We start from the raw sequence: 9,238 nt of genomic DNA on the forward strand, positions 1-9,238 counted from the left end.
GGGGAAAGATTGTGAAACACACGTGTCATGTTGTTATTGGACTCTGCCCCTCCACGTTGGAAGGAGAAGAAGAGGTGAACGGAGGTGGACGGGGTGTGTGTGTGTGTGTGTGTGTGTGTGTGTGTGTGTGTGTGTGTGTGTGTGTGTGTGTGTGTGTGTGTGTGTGTGTGTGTGTGTGTGTGTGTGTGTGTGTGTGTGTCCTCAGACAGACACTCATAAACAGTGGGGACCCAGCCAGAGGGTGGAGTAATACACACATGTTTGTAGCCTGTGGCACATTCCAAAGTGGAACACTGAACATCTTACCCAGCCAAGATGCCCACATTGGCTAAAATATTGGCCCCGTGTAGGCTGCCCACATTGGCTAAAATATTGGCCCCGTGTAGGCTGCCCACATTGGCTAAAATATTGGCCCCAAGTAGGCTGCCCACATTGGCTAAAATATTGGCCCCGTGTAGGCTGCCCACATTGGCTGATGTGCCTTCGCTCATTGTCTCCACGTTGGCCCCCAAGGCATTTGCCCAGTATTGCCCAGTGTGGGCAGCTCATATCTGGTGTGGGCAGCCCTCACTTGGCCTGAAATTAACCCATCTTTTCCCAGCAAACATGCCCACATGGCATGAAGGGCCTTTGGTATTTAATAGGAATCTATTAATTTAATTAATAGAATTGAATTTAATCCATAAATTGCATATTTTTAAAGCCTATTTAGGAAGCATGATACATTGTATCAGAAAGACAACCAAGTTGTTACTATCATACATAATGTTTTACAAGAGAAACTTACATTTCTCATGTCACATGCACGTATTTAAGTGTTTTTAAAATACTTCTTCATTGGTAGTGTACAAGTTCTAAAACAAATTGGCATCACACAACAGAACACTTAAACCAGAACAACACTCGCAGTAACGGTTACACTGTGTGCAAACCACGCCCCCAAATATTTGAATGAGCCCCTGCCTTTATCTGAACTTGGTGTGGGCTACCCTGTGCTGGGCTTGGTGTGGGCTACCCTGTGCTGGGCTTGGTGTGGGCTACCCTGTGCTGGGCTTGGTGTGGGCTACCCTGTGCTGGGCTTGGTGTGGGCTACCCTGTGCTGGGCTTGGTGTGGGCTACCCTGTGCTGGGCTTGGTGTGGGCTACCCTGTGCTGGGCTTGGTGTGGGCTACCCTGTGCTGGGCTTGGTGTGGGCTAAACTGTGCTGGGCTTGGTGTGGGCTAGCCTGTGCTGGGCTTGGTGTGGGCTAGCCTGTGCTGGGCTTGGTGAGGGATAGGCTGTGCTGGGCTTGGTGTGGGCTACCCTGTGCTGGGCTTGGTGTGGGCTACCCTGTGCTGGGCTTGGTGTGGGCTAAACTGTGCTGGGCTTGGTGTGGGCTAGCCTGTGCTGGGCTTGGTGAGGGCTAGCCTGTGCTGGGCTTGGTGAGGGCTAGCCTGTGCTGGACTTGGTGAGGGCTAGCCTTAGCTGGGCTTGGTGTGGGCTAGGCTGTGCTGGACTTGGTGAGGGCTAGCCTGTGCTGGGCTTGGTGTGGGCTAGCCTGTGCTGGACTTGGTGTGGGCTAGGCTGTGCTGGACTTGGTGAGGGCTAGCCTGTGCTGGACTTGGTGTGGGCTAGGCTGTGCTGGACTTGGTGTGGGCTAGCCTGTGCTGGGCTTGGTGTGGGCTAGCCTGTGCTGGGCTTGGTGAGGGCTAGCCTTAGCTGGGCTTGGTGTGGGCTAGCCCGTGCTGGGCTTGGTGTGGGCTAGCCCGTGCTGGGCTTGGTGTGGGCTAGCCCGTGCTGGGCTTGGTGAGGGCTGGGCTTGGTGTGGGATAGCCGGTGCTGGGCTTGGTGTGGGCTAGCCCGTGCTGGGCTTGGTGTGGGATAGCCCGTGCTGGGCTTGGTGTGGGATAGCCCGTGCTGGGCTTGGTGTGGGCTAGCCTGTGCTGGGCTTGGTGTGGGATAGCCCGTGCTGGGCTTGGTGTGGGCTAGCCCGTGCTGGGCTTGGTGTGGGCTAGCCCGTGCTGGGCTTGGTAAGGGATGGGCCGTGTTGGGCTTGTGTGGGCTAGCCCGTGCTGGGCTTGGTGTGGGCTAGCCCGTGCTGGGCTTGGTGAGGGCTGGGCTTGGTGTGGGATAGCCCGTGCTGGGCTTGGTGTGGGCTAGCCCGTGCTGGGCTTGGTGTGGGATAGCCCGTGCTGGGCTTGGTGTGGGCTAGCCCGTGCTGGGCTTGGTGTGGGATAGCCCGTGCTGGGCTTGGTGTGGGCTAGCCCGTGCTGGGCTTGGTGTGGGCTAGCCCGTGCTGGGCTTGGTAAGGGATGGGCCGTGTTGGGCTTCTGTGGGCTAGCCCGTGCCCACCTTGCCCACCAAATACCCACATGGGAGTCATACTTTCTGGGTATGAATGTTTCATGTCATTACATTGGCATTTTACCAGCATTGACATGTAAAAGGACAGAGAATTGGATAAACCTGTTGCTGACACATGAGCTAGAGACACAAATGTCAGCAGGGCCAGTCTGGACTTAGGAGGCCCAGGAAATAACAGGCTCTAATTAAGCAAAGGGATTTCACACACTCAACACAAGTATTTATGTTGCTAAAAGAGAGAGAGCGAGAGTGAGACAGAGAGAGCGAAACAAAGAGAGAGACAGAGAGAGAGACAGAGAGAGTGACACATAGAGACACACACAGAGAGACACACACAGAGAGACACAGAGAGAGAAAGAGAGAGAGAGACACAGAGAGAGAGAGAGAGAGAGAGAGAGAGAGAGAGAGAGAGAAAGAGAGAGACAGAGACACACACACAGAGAGACACAGAGAGAGAAAGAGAGAGAGACACAGAGAGAGAGAGAAAGAGAGAGACAGAGACACACACACAGAGAGAGAGAGAGACACACAGAGAGGCACACAGCAAGTATTTATGTTGCTAAAAGAGAGAGAGCGAGAGCGAGACAGAGAGAGCGAAACAAAGAGAGAGACAGAGAGAGTGACACATAGAGACACACACAGAGAGACACACACAGAGAGACACAGAGAGAGAAAGAGAGAGAGAGAGACAGAGAGAGACAGAGAGAACGAGCGATTGAGAGACAGACACACACAGAGAGAGTGAGAGACACACACACAGAGAGGCACACAGAGACAGACACACAGAGAGAGACACACAGAGACAGGGAAGAGACGGGGACAGCCATAGTTGTGACTTTTCCTGTGTCCTTAAGTGACATATTGCATGTGTAATTGGAGTGTAATGAATGAGGGAACAATCTTGCATATGTTCATAATTTCAATAGCTTTATTTTTGTTAAAATTTAAGAAATTATAAAAAGTTGACATTATTCAACAAGGTAAAAACAAACACATATAAATATTTGAGTGTGAACGTTTGGTTTACATTTCTCACCCTGCACTAAATAATAATAAATATGATGCTCTGGGCATATGCCCAGTTAAGTTTCCATGTTTTACAGTGCAGTTCAGGGTATGACAAAATCACTGAAAACGTTTCAGAGGATCAAGGAGTGGTGTTGGTTTGAGCCATTTAGTTGGTGTTGGTGAAGGCCTGGTAGAGGGCGGTGAGCTGGGCCTTCAGGTCCTGGGCATAGGGGTCCAGCTTGTCCTTCAGGTCCTCAGCATAGGGGGCCAGGCTCTTCTGCACCATATGAGCTCTGGTGGTCAGCTCGCTCTGGAGATTCTCGGCCAGGGGGGCCACTCTCTTCTGGAAGTCCTGCAGGCGCAGGTCCACCTTCTGCTTCAGCTCGTCAGTGTAGGGGCCCAGCTGGGACTGCAGCTCCTTCACACTCTGCTCCAGACTCCCCTTCAGCTCCTCACTCTTCTGGAGCAGGGTGGCCCTCAGGGCCTCGGAGTCCAGGGACTCTGCATAGGGGGCCAGATCCTGTTTCAGCTGCTCCACTCTCTGCTTGACTTGTGTCTTCATCTCCTCTGCGTAGGGCTCCAGTTTCCCCTTGACACTGCCCAGGTCCTGCTCCAGACGCTCTCTCAGCACTTCGGCTTCCTGGGTAATCTTGGTCATCAGGTCCTTGGCTGCAGGAGGAAGCTGCTCCTGAAGGGAGACTGCGTACTGGCTGGCCACGTCAGCGCTCTCTGTGATGCGGTCACTGCAGGAGAGGAGAGGGGTCTGGTCAGGATTCTAGTTTTATTTATTGATTTTATTTTACTTGCTGTAACTAGGCAAGTCAGTCAAGATCGAATTTGTATTTACAATGACGGCCTACCCCGGACAAACCCTCCCCCTAACCCAGACGACGTGGGCCAATTGTGCACCACCCTATGCAACTCCCAATCACGGCAGGTTGGGATACAGCCTGGGATTGTCTGTAGTGATGCCTCTAGCCCTGCGATGCAGTGCCTTAGACCGCTGCGCCACTCGGGTGACTAGTACTCTGAGGGCTTCCACTACAGACATTACACACATGTTATGACAACTAGATCACAGGTCAAATGACTTACTTGACATCCTGTCCCAGCTGAGACTTCCTGATCATCTGGACGGTGTCGTCGGCAGTTTTTGTTGCCTTGGCGACGTAGTCCCAGAAGGCATCTGTCAGCTGCTCCAGCTGTGGCTTGGGCTCATCAGCATAGAATAGGTTAGCATGGCAACCTGTTGGGGCATGGAAGTAGAGTTAGTTCCTGTGAAACTGCTAGTTTAACCTGACCTACTTTATGACCTCACACTGTTCAAGGAGCTTGAAGTAGGCCAGGTTTAAAATAATAATCATTCTAATAATCTTGTTGCATTCAAAAGGTTTCAATGATTTTTTTTTTACAGAGTAGTTATGGTTGTGGTAACATTAGATGTTACTTACCAGAGAGTATAGCAATCGCAAGCACCGCCAACACCTTCATATTTGCGTTTCTCACTGAAACAGAAACATTGTTAATCAATTACACTTCAATTACATTTGAATCTTAGAACCCTAAAATCCTAGTTTCTCAACACCTTGTTTTGAATCTCAGCATTGGCCTCACCTGTTTTTTTTCTTGGTGTATTTCTGTGTATTCAGTCTGTCTGTGTGTCTATCAGGCCAGTGCCATGCTGTATATATAGTCGAAACCTGCTGTAGAGCTGTAGATGTAAGCCCAAAGTCCAGGAGTCACTGCCATGTCACCTCTCTTCCTGCTTCTGCTACAACTCCTTGCTGGCTGTCATCACATGACTGTGCGGTTACTATATTGACATGTCCCCCCCACATTCTGAAATTGCATTTTTGTCGCCAACAGTTTTATCATTGGAATGTGATATAAAACGAGGCAACTGTGTGCTTTAGGACCATGCGGACACCTCCGAGCGGTTGGGTAGTCTGTTTGGAGTGTTTATCCGACTGGATAAAAAATATAGAAATAATTTTCAAAAATATGTCCCCCCTCACTTCTAAAACCCCTGCTTACAGTAATGCTAATGGATAAAGGCATTTCACTGCTGATGGCCGGCAGATAACCTTAAACATATCCACACCAAAGACACTTTGTAATCAGGTCAAGCAGTGAGACCACAACCACATATACTGTATAATGCTAACTAGATTCTACGGATGCTGGCATTAGTACATTTCACTTTTCAATTTGGTGCTTTTCGACAAGGACATGATTTCATTATAGACATCCTGGCGTTTGTTTAGCCATCAAAGGTAGCATCCCAACGATTGTGTCACCTCAACCGCCAAAGCAAACCTATAGCGCAGTGTCAACCTTGACACATTTTAGTCATCACTGGGGTCAGAGGTTATTTGAGGTGTTGAACGTTGCACTGTAGTGCATTTACATAGGGAATAGTAGATTCCAGGCAACACCCTCTCCTTATTCTACTCTCTATAGAGTGGCATTGTGATGGTTTGTAATAAGGCACAGTGGGCAGATAGGAGGTTTAGAACTCAACTCCTGACTTCAAAACTCCAGATTACCAGGATGTGACATCATGAATAACTCAAGTGATGTAGAATGAGTGCTGTGAAGATTCTCAATCCGGCCATTCTCTGGTTAGACTGATCCACCTTTTTGACATGGTAATGTCGTTCCCAGACATTTCTTTGTGCAATAACCCGGGGTCGAGGTTATGACAAGGTAAACTACCAGTATAGCACAGTAACCCACTATCCAAAAAAACAGAATACCTACAGTATGACAAAAGGGGAGCTTTACTTTGAAAAATGAAAGTCTACTGTAACATTTAATTGATTCCAAATAAGTTCCTAGACACCATACCTTATCTACTAGCTATTGTGAAATCACATCTAATGAATAGACTGGGCCCATGCGACCCCTAACCCTAGACCCTATCACAGTGTGCATGGGCCGGGGTCAAATGAACTTTGGTCAGACAACTGACACATGGAAGTGCTTGAACACATACACCTCACAGTGAAACTGAAAACTATATCATAGAATATATTCTGGGAGTCAATGCCAGCTGTCTGGGCATCAAACTTAAACTGACTATAAATCAATACCCTATCTGATCAGACTGATATATCATGAAGTTTGAAAGGAAGGTGTTGTCTGGACAAAGCGCTATTTATTTCTGAGAAATGGCTGTGATTGGCTCAGAGAATGGCTGATTCGATCTGAGACTTTCTGTGCCATCAAGGAAAAATCCATGAAACTGACCTGGTGTGAACCAGATACTCACTATCAACATTGTAGAGTTGTAGCATCGTATATAAAGACAAAGATACATTATGGTTGAGAGAAAGGAACAGGCAAGTGTATGTAAAAGTGCATAAGCCTCAATACAACACAATACATCTACCCTCAGATGATATTAACAGTAACAGACCTGTATAGCTGCAAGGCCAACAAGTGTCCCGCTGCACATGTATCACTACTGCATATCATTGAAAAACTATAGACAAGGGGATTGAATGGAGATGTGTTTATCAGCATGCAGTCCCAGGAGATTGGTCTTCACTGAGTATCTCTGATCACTACTTTATGTTCCAAACTCTGTTTGTGACACTTTACCCAGAGGTGATGATAACGCAGTGCTCTCCTGTGCGTTCTGGGTCCAGGGGTTCATTGGGACAGGTCCAGGATGAGTTGTAAGAACACAACTGGGCTGGGTCAAGTAGACAGGTGCTGAGTGGTGCACTGCGGTCTGAGGGTTTATGATTTGGAGCACTGCTGACAGCGAGGCACTGGCTCCTGGACTTTGTGTTCCTTACTGCTCTGCTTACTATATATACAGGCCAGGACACGGCTGAAACTACAGTCACTGCAGACTGGACTCAGAGATACACCAACACACTCATACACAAAGACGGTAAGCGGGGTTCTACAAATCCATGGTGTTATTTGATAGTATTCCATTATGGGTTTTTTCTGGTGGATTACAATGTTTTAAGTGATTGTTGCTTTATTTCACAGAATCTGATTAAGAGTCATGAAGGTCCTTGTGGTGCTCGCTCTGGCTGTATTCACTGGTGAGTGGGATACAAGAATATTTCAGATTATAAGTGACATTTATAGAGCTGAAGTACAGCAACATAATACCTTCCATCAATCTACCAAATTCATTTGAAGTCAATAGTCAATAATAACCATGGCAGAGGGGCTATACTTTTCTAGTTACCTTAATGCCGCCAACAGGTTGCCATGCCTAACCAGTAATGACCCTGAAAAATACAGTTTCACAAAAACGAACTCTTCTGCTATGCCCCAACAGGCTGCCATGCTAACCTGTTCTATGCTGATGAGCCTAAGCCACAGCTGGAGCAGCTGACAGATGCCTTCTGGGACTACGTTGCCAAGGCAACGCAAACGGCCGACGACACCGTCCAGATGATCAAGAAGTCTCAGCTGGGACAGGATGTCAAGTAAGTAATGTGATCTGTGATGTAGTTGTCATAACGTGTGGAATGTCTATAGTCGAATCGCTCAGATTACTAGGATGGGGACCTGAACTGACCCCCCTCTCCTCTCCTCTCCTGCAGTGACCGCATCACAGAGAGTGCTGATGTGGCCAGCCAATATGCCATCTCCATACAGGAGCAGCTTCCTCCTGCAGCCAAGGACCTGATGACCAAGATTACCCAGGAGGCTGAGGTGCTGAGAGAGCGTCTGGAGCAAGACCTGGGCAGTGTCAAGGGGAAACTGGAGCCCTACGCAGAGGAGATGAAGACACAAGTCCAGCAGAGAGTGGAGCAGCTGAAACAGGATCTGGCCCCCTATGCAGAGTCCCTGGACTCCGAGGCCCTGAGGGCCACCCTGCTCCAGAAGAGTGAGGAGCTGAAGGGGAGTCTGGAGCAGAGTGTGAAGGAGCTGCAGTCCCAGATGGGCCCCTACACTGACGAGCTGAAGCAGAAGGTGGACCTGCGCCTGCAGGACTTCCAGAAGAGAGTGGCCCCCCTGGCCGAGAATCTCCAGAGCGAGCTGACCACCAGAGCTCAGATGGTGCAGAAGAGCCTGGCCCCCTATGCTGAGGACCTGAAGGACAAGCTGGACCCCTATGCCCAGGACCTGAAGGCCCAGCTCACCGCCCTCTACCAGGCCTTCACCAACACCAACTAAATCACAAACACTTTCCTCCAACTGACTACTCTTGCCCTCTTGATGACTGTATTCTCCCTTCAAAGCCTTAGAACATTCCACCATTGTCAACAGAATGAGGGAGAGTTTACAAAGATGAACTTGGTAATGCAGATGAGGTCCATTCTGTATTTTGTATGAACTGAATTGGCTCTGATGAGTCAATGACATCTTTGTATTTTGTTTGTTTGTTATCTGAAGGTTGGTCAGTGACTGTGCCATATTGGTGTTGTATTCTTCATTTATAGAAATAAAAAGCAAAACTAAACATAACTTAAATGTATTGTGTCTGATGTGTCTAGGATGCTAATTTAAATAGTTTAAGCTACTTCCCCAAATGATAAAGTGGTGATAAGGGTATGAGGTGGAAGGTCATATTAGGACATACAAATAGTAGATAAACATTGTCCAATAAGACTGGATCAGTAGCATATTGTAGTTCTACATGCAACCAGTCATCTCTCTTCAACATAAGCATATGCGTCAGAAATATCAGAAATATGTGTGTGTCACAGCATAAACAAATCTTGAAGATGTTTAAATATTCCATTTACATTTTATTCATTTAGCAGACGCTCTTATCCACAGCGATTTACAATTAGTGCATTCATCTTAAGATAGCTAGGTGGGACGACCACATATCTCAGTCATAGTAAGTACATTTCTTCTCATTAAAGTAGCTGAATATCTTACTCAAAGGGAGAGTAAAAGCTATTAGGATT

General features: G+C 48.1%; 2 protein-coding genes across 2 annotated transcripts; one reads left to right on the forward strand and one right to left on the reverse strand.

Annotated features, from left to right (window-relative positions):
- Positions 1–3,248: 3,248 nt before the first annotated feature.
- LOC106577499 (uncharacterized) lies at positions 3,249–5,128 on the reverse strand. The gene is made up of 4 exons (XM_014155560.3): positions 4,965–5,128; positions 4,802–4,855; positions 4,446–4,596; positions 3,249–4,093 (listed from the first exon to the last, which is right to left on the reverse strand). The coding sequence occupies exons 2-4, from the start codon at positions 4,839–4,841 to the stop codon at positions 3,517–3,519; spliced, it is 768 nt and encodes a 255-aa protein (XP_014011035.1). The 5' UTR covers positions 4,842–4,855; positions 4,965–5,128; the 3' UTR covers positions 3,249–3,516.
- Positions 5,129–7,031: 1,903 nt separating this feature from the next.
- On the forward strand, positions 7,032–8,789 carry LOC106577505 (uncharacterized). Its single transcript, XM_014155575.3, has 4 exons — positions 7,032–7,251; positions 7,356–7,411; positions 7,654–7,804; positions 7,922–8,789. Exons 2-4 carry the CDS (start codon positions 7,372–7,374, stop codon positions 8,496–8,498), a joined length of 768 nt encoding a protein of 255 aa, XP_014011050.1. The 5' UTR covers positions 7,032–7,251; positions 7,356–7,371; the 3' UTR covers positions 8,499–8,789.
- Positions 8,790–9,238: the final 449 nt, after the last annotated feature.

Source organism: Salmo salar, chromosome 02, assembly GCF_965601325.2.
Source record: "Salmo salar chromosome 02, fSalSal1, whole genome shotgun sequence".
Lineage (NCBI taxonomy): Eukaryota > Metazoa > Chordata > Actinopteri > Salmoniformes > Salmonidae > Salmo > Salmo salar.